Source organism: Eretmochelys imbricata, chromosome 20, assembly GCF_965152235.1.
Source record: "Eretmochelys imbricata isolate rEreImb1 chromosome 20, rEreImb1.hap1, whole genome shotgun sequence".
Lineage (NCBI taxonomy): Eukaryota > Metazoa > Chordata > Testudines > Cheloniidae > Eretmochelys > Eretmochelys imbricata.
In genome coordinates this window covers 3,017,744-3,041,226 of record NC_135591.1, presented here as the reverse complement: position 1 = coordinate 3,041,226, position 23,483 = coordinate 3,017,744, and the positions used below count along the sequence as shown (strand labels likewise).

At 66.2% G+C, this 23,483-nt stretch overlaps 1 protein-coding gene across 1 annotated transcript; it reads left to right on the top strand.

The window, feature by feature from the left end:
- Positions 1–3,935: 3,935 nt before the first annotated feature.
- Positions 3,936–23,194, top strand: MYO1A (myosin IA). The gene is made up of 28 exons (XM_077838523.1): positions 3,936–4,058; positions 4,402–4,517; positions 5,962–6,056; positions 6,253–6,357; positions 7,250–7,296; positions 7,597–7,660; positions 8,182–8,280; positions 8,507–8,610; positions 9,408–9,555; positions 9,780–9,898; positions 10,394–10,480; positions 11,698–11,763; positions 12,139–12,243; positions 13,198–13,260; positions 14,354–14,554; positions 15,443–15,669; positions 16,285–16,485; positions 16,913–17,006; positions 17,471–17,620; positions 18,188–18,256; positions 18,804–18,890; positions 19,446–19,520; positions 20,014–20,148; positions 20,861–20,967; positions 21,148–21,280; positions 21,924–22,076; positions 22,451–22,578; positions 23,071–23,194. The coding sequence occupies exons 1-28, from the start codon at positions 3,936–3,938 to the stop codon at positions 23,192–23,194; spliced, it is 3,225 nt and encodes a 1,074-aa protein (XP_077694649.1).
- The last annotated feature ends 289 nt before the right edge of the window (positions 23,195–23,483 follow it).

Sequence of the window (23,483 nt, the reverse complement as noted above, 5' to 3'; positions counted from 1 at the left end):
AGACCTGGCTTCAATTCCTAGCTCTGCCTGGGTGACCTTGACCAAGTCACTGACTCTCTCTGCCTCGGTTTCCCCAGCTGTAAAACTTGCCTTGGTTTCCCCAGCTATGAGATGGGAAGACTCGCCCTGCCTTGGTCTAGTCAGGCTGCGAGCATTTTGGGGCAGGCGCTGTGTCTCACTGTGCATTTGTACAGCTCCTTGCGCGCTGGGGCAGCGAGCTTGGCGGAGGTGCTTCCGTAATGCACCTAATAAAGAACAGGAGAGTCCAGCTGTGCCGGAGGCTGCCCCGCCTCGCAGCCTGGGGGAGGAAGTGGGTGGGGTGAGGACGGCGAGGGGGGTGGAGGCAGGGTGGCCCTGCCTCAGAGCTCCGCATACCATGGACAGCTCCCTCTGAGCCAGGGCTGGGCTGGGTGGCACAGCTGGCTCTGTTCTGCCAAGCAACCCGCAGAACCGGCCCGACTTGCCGAGGTGCCAGCCACGCGGTGTCAGCAGGGAGGTGAGTACAGCTCCGGCTGGCTTTGCCCAACACCTCCGTCCCTTCCCCACCCTCTGCCAGCCTGCCTGGCAGCCCGCTGGCCCCTGGCGGGTGGCAAAGCCCCTGCCACAGGGTGGCTTCCGGGAGGGCGTCCTCTCTGCATCCCTCCCCCCAGCTGCAGGAAATCCCCCTGCCCTCGCTGGCCACAGCTTCCAAGGGCGGCGACAAACCTTCTTTTCCTCCCCAGGCTTCCTGGGGAAACGGAGGGGGGGCCCTGCCGCCGGGCCGGCGGGATAGACGCAGTTCTGCTCTGGGAGCCCGGGGCCCAAGTGGGGCAGAGCAGGGGCTGGTGGGGGTCAGAGGCATGAGGCTGATGGTGTCGTGGTGCGGAGGCATTGTGCCCCATTCTGCCCTAACGGGGGGACCCCACTGTGATGGCAGAGGGGTCCTGCTCGGGGAAGAACCGGAGGCTGTCCTTGATTATTTGCATTGAGACTGAACTTCCTCCTAAAACCCTTGGCTGAGCGTGAAAACAGACAAAGGGAAGATGGGTCTGGCTTCTGAGCCCCCTCCCTTCCCCTGTACCCCCCCCAAACACACGCAGGCCTCGGAAACGGCCTTCCCCCCCACCCCCGGCTTTGAACCCGCTTTCTTCGCTCGCTGGGGGCCGAGATGAACTTTCTCCAGCAGGCCTGATAAGAGCCCCTGCGATTTATGGCTCCGGGGCAGAGTCCGGGGCAGGCTGTAAATCGAAGGTGAAGGTTGGCTTGTATTTAAAAAACAAGCCCCTCTATAAAAGACGGGAAGGGTTTAAAATAGGAGCAGGTGAGGCAGGACAGAGCAGACAGCTGCTGCTGCAGGCCCGGGGCCGTCAGGTGGAGCCCAGGGTCGCGGGCACGGAGCTGCGCCAGGATCCTGCTGCTAATAATATTCGCCGTCGCTCCTGACCTCCGCCCCAGCCCCCAGGGCTGCGTTTGCCCCCTGGTCAAAGCAGGGATCCCTCCGCGGCCCCGCTGGGGTGGAAGCTGGCTCGCGTGACTGGCCGTGGGCCCCCGTCCTCAAAACCATTTTACGCTTCTAACTTCCACGGGACAAGCAGGAGGCTCTGGGGGTTGCCAGGGGTTGTGGAGGCAGAAACCGGGGGCCGCTCGGTCGCCTCTCCCCTCTTTGCCACTTCACCGCAGGGGGCGCGGCTGGGCCAGCGGGGTTCAGGGCCGACCCCGTGTGGCTGGCAGCGGGAGCTGCTGAGAGCTGGGGTGCCCGGCTGGGAGCAGAGCGCCCTGTAACCTCCCCCTCCAAGCGGTGGGGCTGGGACACCCTGCAGCCCAGACCCCGAGGGGGCACAGCGCTGGGCCCAGAGAAGGGCTAGCAGGGCTGGGGAGTGCAGCTCGGCCGGCGGGCGGTGAAGCCTTAGATCGTCCCCCATGAGCTGGGACCAGCCAGCGCTGGCCGAGGGGGGCTGGGGCTTCCCTTCTAAGGGAGGAGTCTCCCCTCGCTCAATGGCTATGCCATGGCCGTACCCGGGGGGGGTGTGTGTGTGGAAGAATCAGGACCCCTGGGTTCTGTTCACGTGGGACTGACTGTCCCCCTGGCCCTAAGGCGGGGGTGCTGGCAGCTGTGGGGCACCCCCAACCTGCCCCTCCCCTTACAGCCATATGGCTGTGCCGACAGATCCCCAGGGCATGCGGCTCCTGGCAGGCGGCTCTGGGGGCTGCTTTGGAGGGATAGGGTGGGGGCAGGGAGCAGAGCCGGGGACAGAGCGTGTCAGGGGGGCGCTGGAGGGGAGGGGAGAACAGGGCCTGTGCAAGCCAGGAGATGGCCCAGCCAGTTCCTCCTCTCCCCAGCTGGCATCCTGCTCCAGCTGGCTTCCTGTCTTGACTCACTCCTTTCCTGGCTCCGGCATTAACCCCTCCGGCACTGGGCCCACCTGCTGCGGCGGGATCTCGCCCTTCCATGGGGACCTCGCTTGTTTCTGAGCCCTTGGGGTTTGTCCCCGCACCCACCGGCCTCCTCCTGCTCCTGCTGCGGCTTTTCCCTCGGGGCCTGGTGCTGGGGTCCCCAGCCCTGTAAGCCCCTGAGATCTCAGCTTGTCTTCTCATGCTCAAAGAACAAACCAGTTCCACATCTGTCTGCTGCACAATCAACAGCTGGGGAATGTGGGGTACCAAGGGGCAGGGGGGATGACACAGAGAACCCAGGTGTCCTGCGTCCTAATTTCCTGCTTGACCCACTCACCTCCCCATGCCAAGCAGGGAACCCAGATGTCCTGACTCCCAGGCCCTTGCTCGAAATACCCAGTTCTAGGCACACCCCTGGGTCCTGCCACCCAGCATCCCTGTTCTAACCACTGGGCCCTCCCCCCTCCCCTTTCCATCCGGCTGTGCTAGATTGGGGGGTCTAGTGGTGCCCAGACCCTCACACTGCTGCTGCCCTGGGAGCCCCTGGAGGCAGCTCAGCAAGAGGCCCATCGTTCAGGACCTGCTGCCGACGGGACGGGGCAGCCCTGCTGCTGGCGAAGGGGCACCTGGCTGCCTGGCCAAGCCCAGCCGGCATAAACGAGCCAGCTACACAAACACAAGACTCCCTTCTCCTCTCAGCTGCAGAGTGGGAATAGGATCTAGGCTGTCTGGCTCCCAGGCCTCCGTACCCTATTCTAACCCACCAGGCCCCCATCCCTTCCCAGAGCCAGGGATAGAACCCAGGAGTCCTGCCTCCCTGCCCCACCCTGTGCTCTAACCCACTAAGCCTGACTCCCTTCCCAGAGCCAGGGGAAGAACCCAGGAGTCCTGGCTCCCAGGCCCCCCTGTCAGAGGCAACGTGTGTGTGTGGGGCGGGGGGGGTCACATGCCCCACCCCAGATTTCTGCCGGGGTTTGCCAGCTGGGCCCCCTCCCTGGGCAGCAGCAAACAGCTGAGAGCTGCAAGGAGGGGCTGCTGAGGGTGAGGGGGGATGTGCCTGGGGGGAGTGTGACTCAAGCTATCTGGGGGGGAAGGGGACAAACTTTTAAATTGTGCCCCCCCCAACTATCAGCAGGTACCAGTCCTCTCTGCCCCCTGTGCTCTAACCACTAGACTCCACTCCTGTCCCAGAGCCCGGGATAGAACCCAGGAGTCCTGCCTCCCCGCCCTAACCACTAGACCCACTCCCTTCCCCGAGCCCGGGATAGAACCCAGGAGTCGTGGCTCCCCGTCCCCCTGCTCTAACCAGTAGACCCAGGGACCTGGGCGCTCCTAGATGGATTGAGACAGGGGCAGAGGCTGCCATTCACTAGCTATGATGTGAGCCGCGGCTGATCCTTAAGTCGGGAGTGGGGGGGCGTGTCCCCCTGCTCAATCTGTGGGGCGCACTGCACCCCCTTTGCAGGGCTAAGTCCCTGGGCAGCAGGGACCCCTCCGCTCACTGCTCTCCCCTCCACCCGTCTTTCCCTCCAGCAGCTGCCTCCCCACTGCCCGCTGGGGCCATGGAAGTCAATCTGCCCCTGCTGGACACCACCGGGGTGGGGGACCTGGTGCTGCTGGACCCCCTGTCGGAGGAGTCGCTGCTGCAGAACCTCAAGGAGCGGTTCGGGCACCAGGAGATTTACGTAGGTGTCGGGGGCTGCGTGGCGGGGGGGGGAGCAATGGGGCCGATCAGGGGCTCCTCCCCGCCCCAGGTGCCTGGAGACGGAGCTCTTGGGATACCACCCTGTGGGGAAGGATTGGTGCACGCCTGGCCCGGGTCCGGTCCCGTACGGCAGGGGTGGGTGAGGGGGACTCGATACAGGTGTGGGCGCGGCCCGTGGCAGACTGCCGGGCACCCGGCTCGCTCCCCGGCATGCTCCTGCATCCCGGATCTTCCCTTCTTTTCCTCCCTGGTGTGCTCAGCCCAGGCCCCGCACGCTTCGCGCTCTCCCCCGCACGCTCACGGCCTCTGCGTTCCCTCCCCAGACGTACATCGGGAACGTGGTGATCTCCGTGAACCCGTACCAGCCCCTGCCCATCTACTCCCCGCAGACGGTGGAGGAATACCGCAACTGCAACTTCTTCGCCGTCAAGCCGCACATGTGAGCGGGCCGGGCGGAGGCTGGCGGGGGCCATCGCTAAGCGAGGGGGGCGAACTGGGGAGTCAGGGAATGGGGCTCGGGGTCATTCCCCTCTACGGGGAGGCAGCTCTGATCTAGCCCCAGTGCGGGGACTGGCTGGCTCAGGGGGCAGGGAAGGGGGCATGGGGCCTTTCCCCTCTAGGGGGTGTCATGGAGTCCCCGGGCGATGCTCTGGGACGGCTCCCTACGAAGCCAGGCAGGACTCTGGGGCAGTCTCCTCCCTGGGAGCAGCCTGTCTGCAGGACACACAGCTCCCCCGGCTCCACCTTCCTGGGTCTGACCTCGGAGCATTCAGCCTCCTCTGCCCCTCCCTGCGCTTCCCACAGCCAGTCCGCCCAGGCGGGGTCCTGGGGCAGCCAGAGGGTCCTGCCCCCCAACTCCGCAGTCAGACGGGACTCTCAGCCAGCCAGGAAACCAGAAGGTTTATTAGACGACAGGAACATGGTCTAACACAGAGCTTGTAGGTGCAGAGACCAGGACCCCTCAGTCAGGTCCGTCTTGGGGGGCAGTGAGCCAGACAACCACGTCTGCCCTTCACTCCATGTCCCAGCCAGCCCCAAACTGAAACTCTCTCCAGCTCCCTCCCTTTCCCCCCCACTCCTCTGGGCTTTGTCCCTTTCCCGGGCCAGGAGGTCACCGGATTCCTTTGTTCTCCAACCCTTCAGCTCTCACCTTGCAGGGGGGAAGGGCCCAGGCCATCAGTTGCCAGGAGACAGAGTGTCGCCATTTATGGACCCTGGCCCTTTGCTCTGCAACAATCACACCCCCTTATCCCACCATCTAGAGACTTAAGAAATGCTGAGGGGAAACTGAGGCACCCCTACAGTATTCAGAGGAAACATTAAGAACAGTCCCACTTTGTCACAGGGGGCACCAGCTCTGATCTAGCCCTAGTGCGGGGACTGGCTGGCTCAGGAAGGGGGGGAATGGGGCACGGGGTCTGTCCCCTCTAGGGGGCACCGGCTCAGATCTGGCCCCAGGTTGGCAGTGACTCAAAGCCCTACAAGCCGTGGTGGCTGGTGTGGCACGAATCAGAGTCTTAAGCCGGTTCCCGGAGCTGGCGGCAAGGGCGGGTTCCCGGCCCGTCCTGTCCCAGGGTGGACGACGAGTCCATAAAGGGCTTATGTATAATTGAGTCAAACCTGGGGGTGCGCAGGGTCCCTGACTCCGCTTCAGTGCAGCTCGCAGGAGTGTTTGCTTGGGGGGCAGGGGGTAGGAACAAGCATTGTGTGATATGGTGCCCCTCATTCCTGATCCACAGCCCCCTGCTAGCCCAGCCGAGACCCCCAAGGCCGGGCCTCCAGCCAGGCTTCTGGGCTGGGGAGTGGGGAGCCCTGGCCGGGGGGGCGGGATCTGTCCCCTTCTAACCCCTCTCCCTTTACCCCCACCTACCCCCTCCTTATAGCTACGCGATCGCTGACGATGCCTATCACTCCCTGCGGGACCGCGACAAGGACCAGTGCATCCTGATCACGGGCGAGAGTGGCGCGGGCAAGACAGGTGAGGCGGGGACGCCCGCCCCCAGCCGAGCCTGGGGTTGTGGGGGCTAGGGATGGCGGGCGAACCCCTCGGGGTCGTCAGCCGAGTCATTCCCATGGGGGAAGTCATGCGGGGGTCCGTGACGGAGTCACTCCCCGTTCTGTGCAGCTAGGAGCCTGACGGGACCCAATGGCCGGGCTGTTGCTTGTCCCCGCAGAGGCCAGCAAGCAGGTGATGTCCTACGTGGCCGCCGTGTGTGGCAAGGGTGAGGAGGTGAACCAGGTGAAGGAGCAGCTGCTGCAGTCCAACCCGGTGCTGGAAGGTGGGTGCCCCCTGGCCCTGAGAAGAGCCCCTAGGTCCCCCGCCGGGGCCTGGCCGGTTCGTGCCCCGACCCCCGGCCCGGGGGGTGTCAGAGGCCACGGGGCTCCCAGGTGTTCCCCCTGCCGGTGCCTGGCCGATTCGTGCCCTGGCCCCCGGCCCGGGGGGTGTCAGAGGCCACAGGGCTCCCAGGTGTTCCCCCTGCCAGGGCCTGGCCGGTTCGTGCCCCGGCCCCCGGCCCGGGGGGTGTCAGAGGCCACGGGGCTCCCAGGTATTCCCCCTGCCAGGGCCTGGCCGGTTCGTGCCCCGGCCCGGGGGGTGTCAGAGGCCACGGGGCTCCCAGGTATTCCCCCGGCCAGGGCCTGGCCGGTTCGTGCCCCGGCCCCCAGCCCGGGGGGTGTCAGAGGCCACGGGGCTCCCAGGTGTTCCCCCTGCCAGGGCCTGGCAGGTTCGTGCCCCGGCCCCCGGCCCGGGGGGTGTCAGAGGCCACGGGGCTCCCAGGTGTTCCCCCTGCCAGGGCCTGGCCAGTTCGTGCCCCAGCCCGGGGGGTGTCAGAGGCCACGGGGCTCCCAGGTGTTCCCCCTGCCAGGGCCTGGCCGGTTCGTGCCCCGGCCCCCGGCCCGGGGGGTGTCAGAGGCCACGGGGCTCCCAAGTGTTCTCCCCGCCAGGAGCCTGACCCGAGCTGGCTCTGCCCCAAGTTCGTCTGACCCTCCCTCCATACCAGCCTCGAACCCTGGCTGTGCCCCACAACGGGGAGCCCCCCGCGCTCTGCCCGTGGCACGTCCCCTACACCTGCTCCACCCTAGAGGGGCTGCCCTACCGCAGGTGAGGGGTGGGGGGAATCCCACGAAAGGTACAAATAATGATCCCGCCCCACCCCCCCGTTCTCGTTGCAGCCTTCGGTAACGCCAAGACCATCCGCAATGACAACTCCTCCAGATTCGTGAGTGGTTCTGCCTCCAGCCCCCCACTCCCCCTCGACTCCTGTCCCCCCAGAGTCTCCCTCCCCCACCCTCACGACTCCTGTCCCCATCCCCCACAACTAATGTCCCCCCCCGCTTCCCCCTCCCCTGCCCTCCCGACTCCTGTCCCCCCAGTTTCCCCCTCCCCTACCTTCGTGACTCATGTCCCCCCCAATGCCACCCTGCCCTGCGACTCCCATCCCCCCAATGTTCCCCTCCCCCACCCTCGCGACCCCCCGTCCTGTCCTGCCCCCTGACTCGTCCATCTCTGCCTCTCCCAGGGCAAGTACATGGACGTGGAGTTTGACTTCAAGGGCGAGCCCCTGGGCGGTGTCATCAGCAACTGTAAGTGCCCCGAGCCCCCCGCGGGCCCGTGGGCAGGGGCCGGGCCGGGACCGGGGCCAGCAGCTCCGTGCAGGCCCGGCTGGAGAGGAGTGTGCGGGCACCGTGCCCTCCAACCTGTGCCAGGGGAGTGCAGCGCGCCGGGACCCGGCAGGGACTGGGTTAAGGCCGGAGCGGGACCGTGGGGCCTCTGGGGCGGGGGGGGTCCCAGCTGCTTCCACCCCTTAGCCGGAACTTCGGCTTCCTGCGGGGAGCAGGGCCACAGATCCGTTCCCAGCGCGGCACAATGGAACAATAGGGGCTGGACCCCCGCCCAGTACCCCTCCCCGAGCACCCGGCTCCCCGCCCCCTCCAGCACCAACTGGGGCCCAGAGTCTGCGCCCCCCCCAGTGACCCCCGGGGCACCGATTCTCCCCCCCCACCCCAGCAGCCTCCTGGGGACTGATCCCCTTGGCGGTGTTGTGGGTGACCCTAACGCTGAGCCGGGGCTCCCCCGTGTCTCCCCTCCGCTCTCCCTGCTGCAGACCTGCTGGAGAAATCCCGCGTCGTGAGACACGTCAAAGGGGAGAGGAATTTCCACATCTTCTACCAGCTCCTGGCCGGGGGATCTGACCAGCTCCTGAGTAAGGCTGGGGCCCCCTGGGCTGGGGGACGGGGATGGGGTTTTGGGGCTGTGTCGGGGGATGGAGTTTGGGCAGTGCCCCCACTGGGCTGGGGGCCGGAGGCAGGGTTTGGGGCCCATCGCTGCAACCCGGGCAGGGCCCCGGGGGGACCCAGGCAAGTGCCAGTTGTGGGGGACCCGGGCGGGAGGCTGCTCCTGGCTCAGCCGCAGCCTGTCCCCTCTCGCAGGAGAGCTGAAGCTGGAGCGGGACTGCAGACGCTATGGATACCTGGGCCAGGAGGACCGCAGCCTGCCGGGCGTGGACGACGCGGCCAACTTCCGAGCCATTCAGGTCCAGCCTCGGGGCGGGGGGCGGGTGAATCAGTCTGTCCGGGTAAAATGGGACCCCCTGAACTTGCCCCCCAAATCCCTACACTGCACCCCTGTCACGGGGCCCCAGGCCCGGTGCTCGGCACCTGCTCCAGATGAAGCTGCCCAGGACTCTGGGGCGGGGTCTCCCCCGGGGCAAGGAACCAGCTCGGTCACCCCGTGTGCTCCCTGCAGCAAGTCCCCCCCCGGGGGAGCCTGACACCCCCCCAAAGGGCCCTGCCCCCCACCCGCAGCCGGCAGTGACTCCCAGCCAGTGGGCGACCAACGGGTTGCTAGTCGCCGGGGACCCAGCGTAGGACGGAGCTGGTTAGCACCCACCAGGGACTCTCCCCCGAGTCCCAACCCCGGAGAAGGACCCCTTCCAGCTGCCCAGCCGCAGTGTTCCCCCCCTTCCCCCCGCCCCCCCACTCTGGGCTTTGTCTCTTTCCCGGGCCAGCAGGTCACCTGGTCTCTAGCTGATCCTCGCAGAGGAGGGGCCTGGCTGCCACTTTCCACCCTTACCAGGCTACAGAGTGTCGGCCATTCTCTGCAGCCCGTTGGCCGTCACACCTGCCCCGTAGGGGTCACTGTGAGGACACGCCCTTATCCTACACCGCCTAGATACTTGAGTAACACAGAGGGGAAACTGAGGCACACACACAGTATTCAGACAAAACATTAAGAACATTCCCACTTCGTCACAGCCCCAAACTCAGGTCCCCAAACCTGCACCCCAAACTCTGCACCCCCAAACTCTGCACTCCTCTGTCTCCCTGGCAGGAAGCCATGAAGGTCATCGGCTTCTCGCCAGCCGAGGTGGGGGCGCTGCTGGAGGTGACGGCCGTGGTGCTCAAGCTGGGGAACGTGCAGCTGGACAGCCAGTTCCAGGCCAGCGGGATGGAGTCCTGCAGCATCCAGGACACACGAGGTCAGGCGGGGGCCCGCGGTGGGACAGGACCCCTGCCCTCGGCCCAGGCACCCTGTTGGCACCGTCAGCCCAGGATTGGCTCCCCAGTCGCCCCTTCCGAGGCCCCCTCCCCTGGGTTTCACCCACCCCCTCCCTGATCCCGTGACGGTCTCGCCTCCTGCCCCCCAGCAGCCCCCCCCCCGGCGGCATTCCCCATGGAGCTAACCAGGCCTCTCCCCATGCAGCCGTGCGGGAGATCTGCGAGCTGATCCGCCTGCCGGAGCACGTCCTGGAGCAGGCCCTGTGCTCCCGCACCGTGGAGGCCAAGCAGGAGAAGGTGGTGACGGCTCTGAGCGTGGCCCAGGTGAGCGAGGGGACGGGGCTGGAGGCCCAGAGCCAGACCCCTTCCCTTTGCCGCGCTCGGTGCATGCAGACATCTCCATCAGCCCCCTGAACCCTGCACCCCTGCATCTCCTCCCAGCGCCCCCCGGGTCCCAACAGGCGTCGCACCCCGTTAGCGGTGGGGCTGAGCTGCGTTCGCGCCCCCCCCTTTTACTCTCCCCAGCGACCGGCCTCCTCTTGCCAGGGCTGTCCCAGGCTCGGGGCTTTTCTGGCTCAGCCCCACGGCCGCGGGAGCTCCCTGGTGTCCAGCAGGGCCTGGATGGGGCCGGTGCCGGGACGTGAAGTTTCTTGTCTGAGCCTCCCTTGCTCAGCTCCCTGGCTTGGGGCTGAAATCACCAGCTCAGGAGCAGGTTCTTCCCCCCCTGAGCGGGGCTGGCCCACGTGGGCCCAGCCCCAGGGTCCCTCTGAGCCGCCCTGCGTAGCCGCCAGCCTCCAGCCCCTTTGCCTCTGCTCCTAGGGCTGCTATGGGCGGGATGCCCTGGCGAAGAACATCTACAACCGGCTCTTCAACTGGCTGGTGACCCGCATCAATGAGAGCATCAAGGTGGGTGCGCTGGAGACGCCAGCCCCAGGTGGGGCTCGAACCCCTCTGTCATGGAGTCCCCAGGCGATGCTCCCTACGAAGCCAGGCAGGACTCTGGGGGAGCCTCCTTTCCCCAGGGGAAGCGTCCTATCTCCAGGGCAAGAAGCTCACACGGCTTCCCCCTTCCTGGGTCTGACCTCGGAGCATTCAGCATCCTCTGCCCCTCCGTGCGCTTCCCACAGCGAGTCTGCTCAGGCGGGGTCCTGGAGGGGCCAGAGCGTCCTGCCCCCAACTCCGCAGTCAGACGGGACCTTTAGCCAGCCAGTAAAAAAACAAAGTTTATTAGACGACAGGAACATGGTCTAACACAGAGCTTGCAGGTGCAGAGAACGGGACCCCTCAGCTGGGTCCATTTTGGGGGGCAGTGAGCCAGACAACCACGTCTGCCCTTCACTCCATGTCTCCAGCCACCCCCAAACTGAAACTCCCTCCAGCCCCCCTCCTCTGGGCTTTGTCCCTTTCCCGGGCCAGGAGGTCACCGGATTCCTTTGTTCTCCAACCCATTAGCTCTCACCTTGCGGGGGGGAAGGGTCCAGGCCATCAGTTGGCAGGAAACAGGGTGTCGGCCATTCTCTGTGTCCAGACCCCTGCACACACCTGCCCTCTAGGGCTCTGCAATGATCATACACCCTTACCCCACCACCTAGATACTTAAGAACTGCATAGGGGAAACTGAGGCACCCCCACACTATTCAGATGAAACATTAAGAACAGTCCCACTTCGTCACATCCCCCCCACCTAGATACTTAAGAAATGCATAGGGGAAACTGAGGCACCCACACAGTATTCAGAGAAAACATTAAGAACATTCTCACTTTGTCACACCCTCGGAGCGGGAGCCCCCCGGCCAAGGTGCGGGAGCTGCTGTGTGTAGCCTGGCCAGCGGGGGCTCCCTTCACCGCTGGACAGAGGCTATTGAATCCCCTGCTCTCATCCCCGCAGTCTCCCAGGGCCCCCCCCTTCCACCTCCCTGTCCTCCCATCTGCCGGCTTCTCCCCCACACCTTGCCCTCACCCTGAGTCCTGCCCCCTTCCCTGGGCTTTGCTGGAGCTCTTGTGCTGAACCATCCAACGGCGCCCCCCGCACCCACCCACGATCCCTGCCCCCTCCCTGGAGCCCAGGCTGGGCCCTCAGGACGTGGCGAGTCCATGGGTAACGAGCCCCCCTGTTTGCCCAGGTGGACTCGAGCGAGCGGAGGAAGGTGATGGGAGTTCTGGACATTTACGGCTTCGAGATTTTCCAGGTTAGTGCTCGGTATGGTAGGCCGCTCGGCTTCCACCTAGGGTGGGGATAGCAGGGGCTGCGGGTCGAGAGCGAGGGGCACCGCAGAGCTGGGGGGAAAGCCCAGGGCTGGGCTAGCAGTGGGCTGAGGGGGGCTGCAGGTCGGGAGTCAGGGGCACCGCAGAGCTGGGGGGAAAGCCCAGGGCTGGGCTAGCGGGGGGCTGCAGATTGGGATTGAGGGGCCCTGCAGAGCTGGGGGCGGGGTGGTAAACTTGCCATACTCCCGGCTTCCTGGGTGCGGCACCCTCCTGCCTAGAGCAGCAGCCCCGGGGGGAGCAGGGAACGTGGCCCCGAACCCTCGTCCCACGGGCCCTTCTGCCTTCTCCTTCTCGCCCAGAACAACAGCTTCGAACAGTTCGTCATCAACTACTGCAACGAGAAGCTGCAGCAGGCCTTCATCCTATTGACGCTGAAGGAGGAGCAGGAGGAATACGTGCGGGAGGTATCGGGGGCCCTGGGAAGCCGCCGGGCGGGCCCCATTGCCTGTAGTTCCCCTGCCGATACGACCCCCCTCGCCCAGCGCAGCGCTCCGATGGCCCCCCAGCGAACGGCACGCGGCCGACGGGCGACTGTTGGCACTGAAGTTGCAGGCCTTTAGTCAGGGCAGTAAACAGCCTCAGCTGTCAGGAGAGGGGGGGTTGGAAATGACGTATCTCCCCCCCCCCGGCCTCCGCGCCCCGGGTGTCCACAAGCTGCTCCAGCCACCCCACCCAGCAGCTGCCGGCAGCCTGGCCCCCAGCCCCCGCGGCCGGATTTGGCTGCACCCTAACAGGAAGGTTGGGAATAAACACGTGCAAAGCCCCGGGGCTCCGGACGTCCTGGTCCCCAGATCCCGCCGGAGCCCGAAGCCGGGGGCTGGAAGCCCCGAGTGAGAACTGCAGCTGGTGGGGTGATGGGCAGAGGCAGGCGGTGCGTGGTGACCGCGGGGCCCGGCACGGTCACGGGGCCGGAGCAATGGGTCAGACAGATGCAGCCGCGGCTGCTTTGTTGGGTTCAGTTCCTGGCCCAGGGCCACCCCGTGGCATCCCTGCGAACCGGCCCTGTCCTGCTTCCTGCTCCTGGCGTCAACTCCGCCTGCTGGGGGTTTAAAAATCCCGCGCGGGCCTCTCTTGGCTCGGCCCCTCGACTTTCTCCAGACTGGGCCGGGGGCTCGGACTCCAGCTCCCCCACCCCCCGGCCTCTGGTGTGAGGCTCCCAGGCTCCCGCTGGTGCACCCCAGCCCCCACACCCAAATCCAGCTGGGCTTTGCAGCCTGGACTGGAAGTGGGGGGTTTAGCCAGTGAAATCCCGTGGGCGCCCCGGGCCGTCCCCCGTCAGCTGGACAGGCCTTTGCTGGTCTTCCCAGCTGGTGCCGCTGCCAGCCGGGTCAGGGTCCGACGGCCGCTCTCCTCCACAGGGCATCCAGTGGACACCGGTGGACTTTTTTGACAACAGCATCATCTGCAGCTTGATTGAGGACGTGAGTTGCTGGTTGAGCGCCGGCCGGTGGGGATGAGACCAGCTCTTGGCGGGAGGGGGCCTGCGGGCGGGGGCTCCCCACCCCTGGCCAGAGGAGCCAGGAGAAAACATGGGCACCACTTACCGGCCCTAAGCAGGGGCCAGGCCCAGTCCCTGCCAAGGGGGCGATTCACCCCCTCAGCCTTTTCCCTGTATCGCCGGCACCTGCCCCCGCACACGTGGGCGACCTGGACCAGGGGCTGGTTTGGCACAATTGACCTTTTCTGTACTGGAAAGTAATAGCAGGGGGCTGCGGGTCGGGAGCAAGGGGCACCGGCAGAGCTGGGGGTTGGGGGAGGCCAGGGCTGGGCTAGCAGGGGCTGTGGGTCGGGAGTGTGGGGCACCACGGAGGTGGGTGGGGAGCCCAGGGCTGGGAGCGCAGGGGGCTGCGGGTCGGGAGGGAGGGGCACCGCGGAGCTGGGTGGGGAGCCCAGGGCTGGGCTAGCAGGGGCTGTGGGACGGGAGCGAGGGGCACCGGCAGAGCTGGGGGAGGGGGGAGCCCAGGGCTGGGCTAGCAGGGGGCTGCGGGTCGGGAGTGCGGGGCACCGCGGAGCTGGGTGGGGAGCCCAGGGCTGGGCTAGCAGGGGGCTGCGGGTCGGGAGTGCGGGGCACCGCGGAGCTGGGTGGGGAGCCCAGGGCTGGGCTAGCAGGGGGCTGCGGGTCGGGAGTGCGGGGCACCGCGGAGCTGGGTGGGGAGCCCAGGGCTGGGAGCGCAGGGGGCTGCGGGTCGGGAGTGTGGGGCACCGCGGAGCTGGGTGGGGAGCCCAGGGCTGGGCTAGCAGGGGGCTGCGGGTCGGGAGTGCGGGGCACCGCGGAGCTGGGTGGGGAGCCCAGGGCTGGGCTGGCAGGGGGCTGCGGGTCGGGAGTGGGGGGCACCGCGGAGCTGGGTGGGGAGCCCAGGGCTGGGCTAGCAGGGGGCTGCGGGTCGGGAGTGCGGGGCACCGCGGAGCTGGGTGGGGAGCCCAGGGCTGGGCTGGCAGGGGGCTGCGGGTCGGGAGTGGGGGGCGCTGCAGACCCGGCTGGCCCCAGGTCCGTGACCCGCGGGCTCTGCGCAGAGCAAGGTCGGGATCCTGGCCATGCTGGACGAGGAATGCCTGCGTCCCGGCCTGGTGACGGAGGAGACCTTCCTGGCCAAGCTGAGCCAGGTGTTTGCCAGCCACAAGCACTACGAGAGCAGAGTCACGCAGAACGCCCGGCACGTCACGGACGCCAGCCTGGCTGGGCCCTGCTTCCGCGTGCACCACTACGCCGGCAAGGTGAGGGGGGCACCCTCCAAACTCCCAGCATGCACTGCCCGGCGTGGGGGGGCCTTTGTGGGCTCCAGTGGTTAGACAAGGGAGCTCTGGGAGGGGAGTGGGGTCCAGGGGTTAGAGCAGGGGGGACTGGAGCCAGGACTCCTGGGTTCTGTCCCTGGCTCAGGGAGGGGAGTGAGGTCCAGGGGTTAGAGCAGGGGTTAGAGCAGGGGGGACTGGGAGCCAGGACTCCTGGGTTCTGTCCCTGGCTCAGGGAGGGGAGTGGGGTCCAGGGGTTAGAGCAGGGGTGGCGGGGGCGGACTGGGAGCCAGGACTCCTGGGTTCTGTCCCTGGCTCTGTCAGGAGAGTGGGGTCCAGGGGTTAGAGCAGGGGGGACTGGGAGCCAGGACTCCTGGGTTCTGTCCCTGGCTCTGTCAGGGGAGTGGGGTCCAGGGGTTAGAGCAGGGGTGGCAGGGGCGGGCTGGGAGCCAGGACTCCTGGGTTCTGTCCCTGGCTCAGGGAGGGGAGTGGGGTCCAGGGGTTAGAGCAGGGGGGACTGGGAGCCAGGACTCCTGGGTTCTGTCCCTGGCTCTGTCAGGGGAGTGGGGTCCAGGGGTTAGAGCAGGGGTGGCAGGGGCGGGCTGGGAGCCAGGACTCCTGGGTTCTGTCCCTGGCTCAGGGAGGGGAGTGAGGTCCAGGGGTTAGAGCAGGGGTGGCGGGGGCGGGCTGGGAGCCAGGACTCCTGGGTTCTGTCCCTGGCTCAGGGAGGGGAGTGGGGTCCAGGGGTTAGAGCAGGTAAGCCATGAGCGGGCTGGGAGCCAGGAGTCTCTACCTTGGGGTCCCTTCCACCTCCCAGCCCTGGGGAGTCAGGGGCGCCCCTTTCAGTGATGCTGTGGGTCCATCCCCCTGCAGGTGACCTACAACGTGTCGGGGTTCGTGGAGAAGAACAACGACCTGCTGTTCCGCGACCTCTCGCAGGCCATGTGGAAAGCTCAGCACGAGCTGTTGCGCTCCCTCTTCCCTGAGGGGGACCCCCAGAAAACCTCCCTCCGGCGCCCCCCCACCGCGGGCTCCCAGTTCAAGGCCTCGGTCGCCACGCTCATGAAGAACCTCTACTCCAAGAACCCCAACTACATCAGGTGGCCGGGGACGGGGCTCCCACAGGAAAGGGTGGGAGCAGGGCTACAGCTCAGCGCCTGCCGCTTTCAAATCCAGGCACTATGGGAGAATCTCCCTGGCTGTGAGCAGTGTAGGGGCTCTGACACACAGTGGAGTGAGGAAGAAACTCCCCAGCTATGAGCAGTGTAGGGGCTTTGACACACAGCGGAGAGAGGGGAGAAATTCCCCAGCTATGAGCAGCGTAGGGGCTCTGACACACAGTGGAGTGAGGGGAGAAATTCCCCAGTTATGAGCCACGTAGGGGCTCTGACACACAGCGGAACGAGGGAAGAAACTCCCCAGTTATGAGCAGTGTAGGGGCTTTGACACACAGCGGAGCAAGGGGAGAAACTCCCCAGCTATGAGCAGTGTAGGGGCTCTGACATAAAGTGGAGTGAGGGTAGAAACTCCCCAGCTATGAGCAGTATAGGGGCTTTGACACACAGCAGACAGAGGGGAGAAATTCCCTGGCTTTCAGCAGTGATGGGGCTTTGACATACACTGGCATGTGGGGAGATTCTCCCTGGGCTGTGAGCAGTGCAGGGGCTTTGACACACAGTGGAGCCCTCTCTAACCTCATCCCCTCTCCGGCCCAGGTGCATCAAACCCAACGACAACAAAGAGCCCGGCGTGTTCACGGACGGGCTGGTGCAGATGCAGGTCCGGTACCTGGGGCTACTGGAGAACGTGCGGGTGCGGCGGGCCGGCTACGCCTACCGGCAGGGCTATGAGCCATGCCTGGAGCGCTACAAGATGCTCTGCAAGCAGACCTGGCCCAAGTGGAAGGGCGGTGCCAGGTAAGGGGGGTGAGGAGCACGGGGGGGATTGAGGGGGCTGGGAGCACCCTGCTGGGTGGGGAGCAGCCTGGGAGGGGAGCTGGATGTGCCCCCTGCGGGGGATGCTGAGAAGGGGAGTGCTGGGGGGTGGGGAGATGTCAGCCCCATGCAGGGAGGGTTGGGGGGGGCTGGAGGTATCAGAGGTGTCGGCAGTGCCCGGGGGGGAGGCTGTAGCACCAACTGGCTGAGCCCCATGGCGCTGCCCCCCCTCTTGCTCGTCACCACCCTGGCCCTGGCCCCCCCTGCCTGCCCCACCCCTACTCCTGCAGTGGGGTGGCTTCCTGGGGGCCACCTCTTCCCCCTGGGAGTTTTCTGCAGGGGGTGGGGGGCCCGGAGCTCCGGCGGCCCCCGGCACGGAGCAGGAGCCTGAGCCCGGTCTTTGGCGCAGGGACGGCGTCCAGGCCCTGCTGACCGACCTGCGCGTCCCCCCGGGGGAGCTGGCCTATGGGCACACCAAGATCTTCATCCGCACCCCACGCACCGTGAGTCCCTGCCGGGCTGGGGTGGGGGTAGGAGAATGGGCTAATCTGAGACGGAGGGGGGAGGTTTGCTTGGGAACACCCCCGCTGTGGGGGGGGGCAGTGGGGGCGCGGGTCCAGCTGCCAATGCCGAGTCCTGCCCCCTTGCCCGGGAAGCTGTGGGGCATCCCTGGCCCTTCCAGCTGGCGTCCCGAGAGAGAGGGCGGCGGTCCTGGGCTGCCAGGGGCGACTGGCCTGGGGGCTGAGCTGTGGGGCGTCTAGGGCTGGAGGTGGGGCGGGGGCGGACCCTGAGTTCCAGCCCCGCTGAGATCAGACGCCAGGGAAAGGTCCCTGCCGACCCCTTTCGTCACTGGGGTGTCCGTGTGCGGCCTCCTGCCGCAGGCAGCTCCTGAAGGGTTAACGTGCTTTGGGGGGGGCCGTCCTGGCTCCCCAGCCTGGCTTTGACCCTCCTGCTGTCCCCCCCCCAGCTGTTCGACCTGGAGGACAGGCGCCGGCTACGCGTGGCTCAACTGGCCTCGCTGATCCAGGCCACCTACCGCGGCTGGAAGTGCCGTACTTGCTACCAGCAGATGCGCAAGAGCCAGATCGTCATCTCGGCCTGGTTCCGGGGACAAGCGGTAACCCCGTCCCCCCCCCCCCGTCCCCTCCCGCTTCTCCTCAGCCCCGGGGGGGCCCTTACTTTGGCTGCTCTCCCACCCGCTCTGGATCGGGGCCCCTCCCTGACCCGGGCGGGACTTCGCTCAGGCTAACGCGACTTCCCGAGTGAAACCGCGGGGCATTTCTTAGGTGTGTTACCTGGCCGGGATCGGGGCCCCATTGCTGTACGGAGGGAGGGTCGCGGGCCAGGCCCTGCCCCACAGCGCTCGGCCTACACAGACAAGGGACGGAGGATCGTCCCCTTGCCCAAAGTCTGCGCTGAGCCAAGAAGAGGACCCAGGTGTCCGGGATCCCCACCTTAGCTGCAAGACCGTCCTGCCCCTTAAAGCCTCCGTTCGGACGCAGGGCTGCTCTGGGCCGGCACCGGGGTGTGTGCAAACCCACCAGGACGGGACCCGGGGGAAAGGCCTTCAGGGCCCTCAGTGCCCGGCTGCGAGAAGCCGTGCCCGGCCCTCGCTGGCATCTCAGCCTAGTTCCCTGCCCCGCCCGCCGTCGCCCGTTGCACACCCGGACTTTCCCCTTTGCAGCAAAAGAAGCGGTACGGGCAGATGAAGAGTTCGGCGCTGCTGATCCAGGCCTACGTCCGGGGATGGAAGGTGAGGGGGCAGTGCCTCTTGGAGAGCCCCCCCAGCCAGCGTCTCTCCGGGCCGGCAGCCCGCGTGGGGCCTGCAGACGCACATGGGGGATGAGCCGTCAGGATGAGCCCAGCGGGCAGCGGGCATCTGGCCGGCGTGAGGGAGGCACCGATATTTGGCCCAGCATGGTGGAAACCTTCGCCGGGGATCTTTGCAGGACGGCTACGCGGGCTGAGTGGGACAGGGTGCTCGGCGCTGCTGGGGAGCCTAGGGTGGGGGGTGCGGGCCTGAGGGAGGGGGGCGGCAGATTGGTCCCAGAGTCCCGGTAAGAGGCCGGCTGGACCCCAGGGGAGCTGTGATTCCGGGGGGCACCGCCTCGCTGGAGCACATCGCCCCCTACAGGACCCTGGCCTGTGCCCCGCCCGAGTCGCTCCTCCCGGGGCCGGGCTCTGGTGCATCGGAGTCTCTCGGTCTGTCTCTCCGTGTCCGTCTGTCCTTCCTCCTCCTCCTCCTCCTCCTCCTCAGGGCTCCGGTGGGGCTCTGATCTCTCGCCCTTTCCTCTCCGCAGTCTCGCAGGCTCCTGCGGGAGCTGAAGCACCAGAAACGCTGCAGCCAGGCCTCGGCCACCATTTCCGCCTACTGGAAAGGGTACAAGGTAACCGCAGCCCAGGTGCCGGCCCGGCGCCCCCGTGGGACCTCTGTGCCATGGCTTCCGGTCAGCCTTTGCCCACGTCCACCCCGCTGTCGTGCCCCAGCTGCCCGCTCGGGGGCGCTGCCAGCGGCCCGGGAGCCGTTGGGCACCCAGTGCCCAGTCTAACACGTGCTTGACCCGTGACTTGATCCCAGGCCGAACGCCCACAACTTTCCCTGCCGGCTGGTCCTCCTGCACCTGCCTCTCTCGCGCTGTCCCCGGACTGTCCTGTCTTTCCGCCCTGGCCCTCTGTCGGGTTGGGGGCAGCTCGTCTTCTCTGCTCCCTGCCCTGCTCCAGAGCCCGGTCACGGCTGGGAACGGGGCTCTCCGGCAATGGCCGGCCCAGCCCGGGGTCTGGGGCAGCCAGGGAGGGAGCGCGGTGGGATGGTTGCCCAGCGGGCTAGTCCAGGAGAAAAGCAAGTGGGGTTAGCCAGGAGAGAGGAGGGTTCCCTCCGTCGCCCAGCCATCTCACGCCCCGGCCCACCATGGGGCTGCTCACGGGGGTGTCTCCTTTTGCAGACGCGGAAGGAATACAAGAAATATTTCCGCTCTGGGGCGTCCACCACCCTGGCCAATTTCATCTACAGGAGACTGGTGAGTCGGGGCCTGCCCAGGGCTGAGGGAATGGACAACGGGCTGCAAATCTTCAAAGGGGGCGCTGAACCGCTTAAGGGATTGGGACTGGGACATGGGCCCTTTCCCCTCTAGGGGGCGCCGGCTCCAATCCGGCCCCAGGGCAGGGGACTGGACGGCTCCAGGGGGCGGGAAATGGGGCATGGGGTCTGTCCCCTCTAGGGGGCGTCAGCTCCGATCTGGCCCTAGGACAGGGACTGGATGGCTCCGGGGGGTGGGGGCGGGAATGGGACCCGGGGACTTTCCCAGTTGGGTTTTTAAAATGTCGAATTGTCTAAAATCAAAGCCTCCAGAACCATTTTCAAACCTCTAGAACAGGCCCTCTGGGGCGATCTAGCTCCCAGGTTTGAATCTAACCCATTTGAAAGCAGCCCCACTCTAGGACCTCGTCGGTTTCCCTCTAGACGGTTCTGCATTTTCACCCCCTGTGTTTTCTGCTCTCCGTCGCCCAAAGGTGCAAAAGTTTTTCCTGGGGCTGCAGACCAACCTTCCCCCCATGGTCGTGACAGATCGCAGCTGGCCCGCCGCCCCCTACAAGTTCCTGGCAAACACCAACGAGGAACTGAAGAAAATATTCTGCCTCTGGAAGGTCTGAGGCTACGCACGGCTCATGTCAGAGGAGAGGCCAAACCCTGGTCCTGGCTGCTTATCCCATGGCTGTCACTGTGGGGAGAGGGTCTGACCCCCTGATTCCCCAGCAGAGCTACGTCCTGCCTCCCGCAATTCCCTCCTTGCACTTCAGCGGGAGGCACTTTTCTGATCTTCCCCTCCTAACCATTAGGCAGCTGTTCATCAGCTGCCATGTCCACCCCAGAGGCGGCTGCATCTCAGTGCTGGGGAAGTGAATCCTGTGCAGCAGCTGGTACCAACAGCTAGCGTGTCCCATCCTAGAGATGGCTGCATTGCAGTGCTGGGTGACCAGTCCCCATTCAGCAAAGTTCCCCCTCCCGCTCCAGAGCTGGCTGCGTGCCTGTCCCTCAGCTGCCATGTCCCAATTCCAGAGGTGGCTGCATTTTAGTGGCAGGCGAAGCGACCTCTGTAGTTCCACTCTCCGCCCTGCCTCCCTCTGGGTTTTCTTGGTGCACCTGCCCAGTGCGTCATAAATAACAACGGCCCGTCAGCCCCTCGCTGCTCCTGGCCGGGGAGCTGCCCGCTGTGATTCCCCACAGCTGTCTCCCTGCGTGCGTTGTGCTCGTTATTCACCTCCCCTAGGGTCCTGGTGGGCGCCCCCCACCCTTTGCCCTCTCTGCAGGCGGGATCTGGGTTCCGGTCCTGACCCGGCTTCCTCCTCCCCTCGGCAGGGTAAGAAGTACCGGGACCAGCTGACTCCGCAGAGGAAAGCTCTCCTGCAGGACAAGCTGTGTGCCAGCGAGCTCTTCAAAGACAAGAAGACCCTGTATGCCAAGAGGTTAGCATGGGGTGGGGGGGGTCAGTCCTCCAGGGGGGGGGGGGTTCGGTCCTCCAGTGCAGGGCTCCCAATCCCAGAGTCGGGGTGGGGCAGCAGGACTCCAGCTCGTGATTTAAAGCGAGGGGTTGGGGGTGGAGGGGGCAGCCGGGCAGCTCATGGGTCCCGCTTGGTCTCTTCCAGCCTCCAGCAGTCATTCCAGGGCGAGTACCTGGGTCTCCGGAAGAACCCCAAGTACCGGGCGCTCCACACCGCGGCCGAGGGCAAACTGGTTCTGGCCGACACCGTGCGAAAAGTCAACCGGGCCAACGGCAAGGTAGGGCGGCCCCTCCCCGCCCCGGGCCGAAGGGCCCATGCACAGAGCCTCCCTGGGGGAACCAGCCTCCCCTTGGTCTCTGCTAGGAGCTTGCCCCAAGCCCCTGGCTTCCTGCTGTCTCCTCCGCCGGCCGGCTGCAGCGAGGTCTCCCCAGCACGGCCCTCTGCTGCCCCCCAACCTGCTCTGTGGGTCGCCCCGTTGTCCCCAGGCCCGGCTGGTCCCCGTCCCCCTCTCTGGACAGGGGATAATAAATCCTCGCTCTTAGCTAGCGCTTTTCATCCAGAGATCTCCAAGCGTGCCCCAAAGGAGGTCAGTATAGTCATCCCTCTTTTATAGGGGGGAAACTGAGGCACTGAGCGGGGCAGTGACTTGCCCGAGGTTACCCCGGCCAGAGCTGGGAACAGAGCCCAGGTCACCTGTGTGCCCCTCCTGGGCGCTCCTCTCTAGGCCACGCTGCTTGGGATCGGGCCCCGACGGGCCGTGCAGTGCACCCGAGCCGAGCGCCCTGTGTTGAGGCCTCCCGGGACTTGGTGTCTTGGCCTTTTTGGGGTTTACCGAGGTGCAGATTGGGGCGTGACGGCCCTCCCCCCCGAGTGTCTGGCAGCCCCTACCTGCCCTCACCCTCCTGCCGGCTCCTTTGCAGACGGTTCCCCGGCTCTTCCTGCTCACCAAGAATCACATCATCCTGGCCGACCCCAAGGCCGCTCAGCCCAAAACCGTGGTCAGCCTGAGCGACATCCGGAGCGTCTCGGTCACCCGCTTCTCCGACGGCTTCTTCGTCTTGCACCTCAATGAGGTACGGCCCCGGGGCCGGGGGGAGACGGGGCACAAGGGGCCCTGTAGGTGAAGGGCCAGCACTCGCGGCTGCCCGGGACCCTTTCAAACCCACACATGCTCCCAGCTGGGGCATGCTGGGGAAGTGTAACCAGCTTCCCCCACGGGATCTTGGGAAAGGATTTTCCGGGGGGGGGGCGGCTGTGCGTGACCCCCCCCCTTCCCACCAGTCCCCCGGGTGCCCCCAAGGTTGTGTGGAGCAGTGCTGGAAAACTCTGTGATGCATTCCCAGAAGGCATTGCGGCTCGGGTGGGAGGTGGCCGGAGACCCCCGCCTCCCCGTACCAGCGAGCTAAAATGTGGGGGGGGCCGTCCCTCTGTTTGCTCCCCCCCTTAGACCTCCACAGTGGGAACCAAGGGGGACTTCCTCCTCGTCAGCGACCACCTGATCGAGCTCGTCACCAAGCTCCACCAGACGCTGCTGGAGACCACCGCCAAGACGCTCAACCTCCGAGTGGCTGATGAGTAAGGGCAGGGATTGGCCAGAACAGTGGGGGGGTGGAGCCTGAGCGGGGGGGGGCAGGGGAAAAGGAGGCTTCTGATTGGGCCGATGGGCATGACTGTCACCTACCCTAGGCACGTGACGGTCTCTGTCACCCTCTGGTGGCTTGCCTGGAAGGGGATAAGAGTCTATTACCGCTGCTGGCTGAGGGACCCAATCCTCTAGCTCCAGTGGTTTGGAGGTTCGTGCTTCTAGCGCGATCTGGGCGTGGATTCAAATCCCGCTGTCAGCCCAAGAGGGTCACGGCCAGGGTCTCAGCCCAGATCTGCGATGGCCTGGGCAGGCCGGGCTCTGAGCCGCAGCTGTGGCAGCCTGGCACGGCTTGCAGCTCCAGCTTTTTCCCCAGCAGAGGGTGGCGTGTTGGGCGTCCTTGGGGGGAAGGGAGGGGTGGGACCGCGCCAGGGACCGGGGCAGGATCCTGCCGCTGATCTCAGAGCGCCCGGGGGTCCGTGCAGGTTCTCCACGCAGTTCAGCAAGGGCAGCATCGCCATCCGGATCGTGGAGACGGCTGAGAAGAACCACACAGGGCCCGTCTGCAAAAAGAAAGGCAGCCACAAGATGGAGGTCCTGGTCCACTGAAGTGCCAGGGCGCCTACGGGGCAGGGACGGCTGGGAAGCCGCGATGCCAGCAGATGAGAACCTGATGCTCGAGGACCCATGACAGGGCGAGATCCCGCCCAGCTGGGGGCACGGACCTTTCTCTTTCCGCTCTGATCTCTGCCAGTCTCTCGGCAAACCCAGGCAGCCCGAGGCCAGGGTCATACCTGGCTGCTGAGAGCCCTTCCCTGTCCAGGCCGCGGAGTGGGGCTGCGGGGGAATCACCTTCACTCCAGGCCGGCTCCCTGCTCTCTGGTGGGGATCGGCGCAA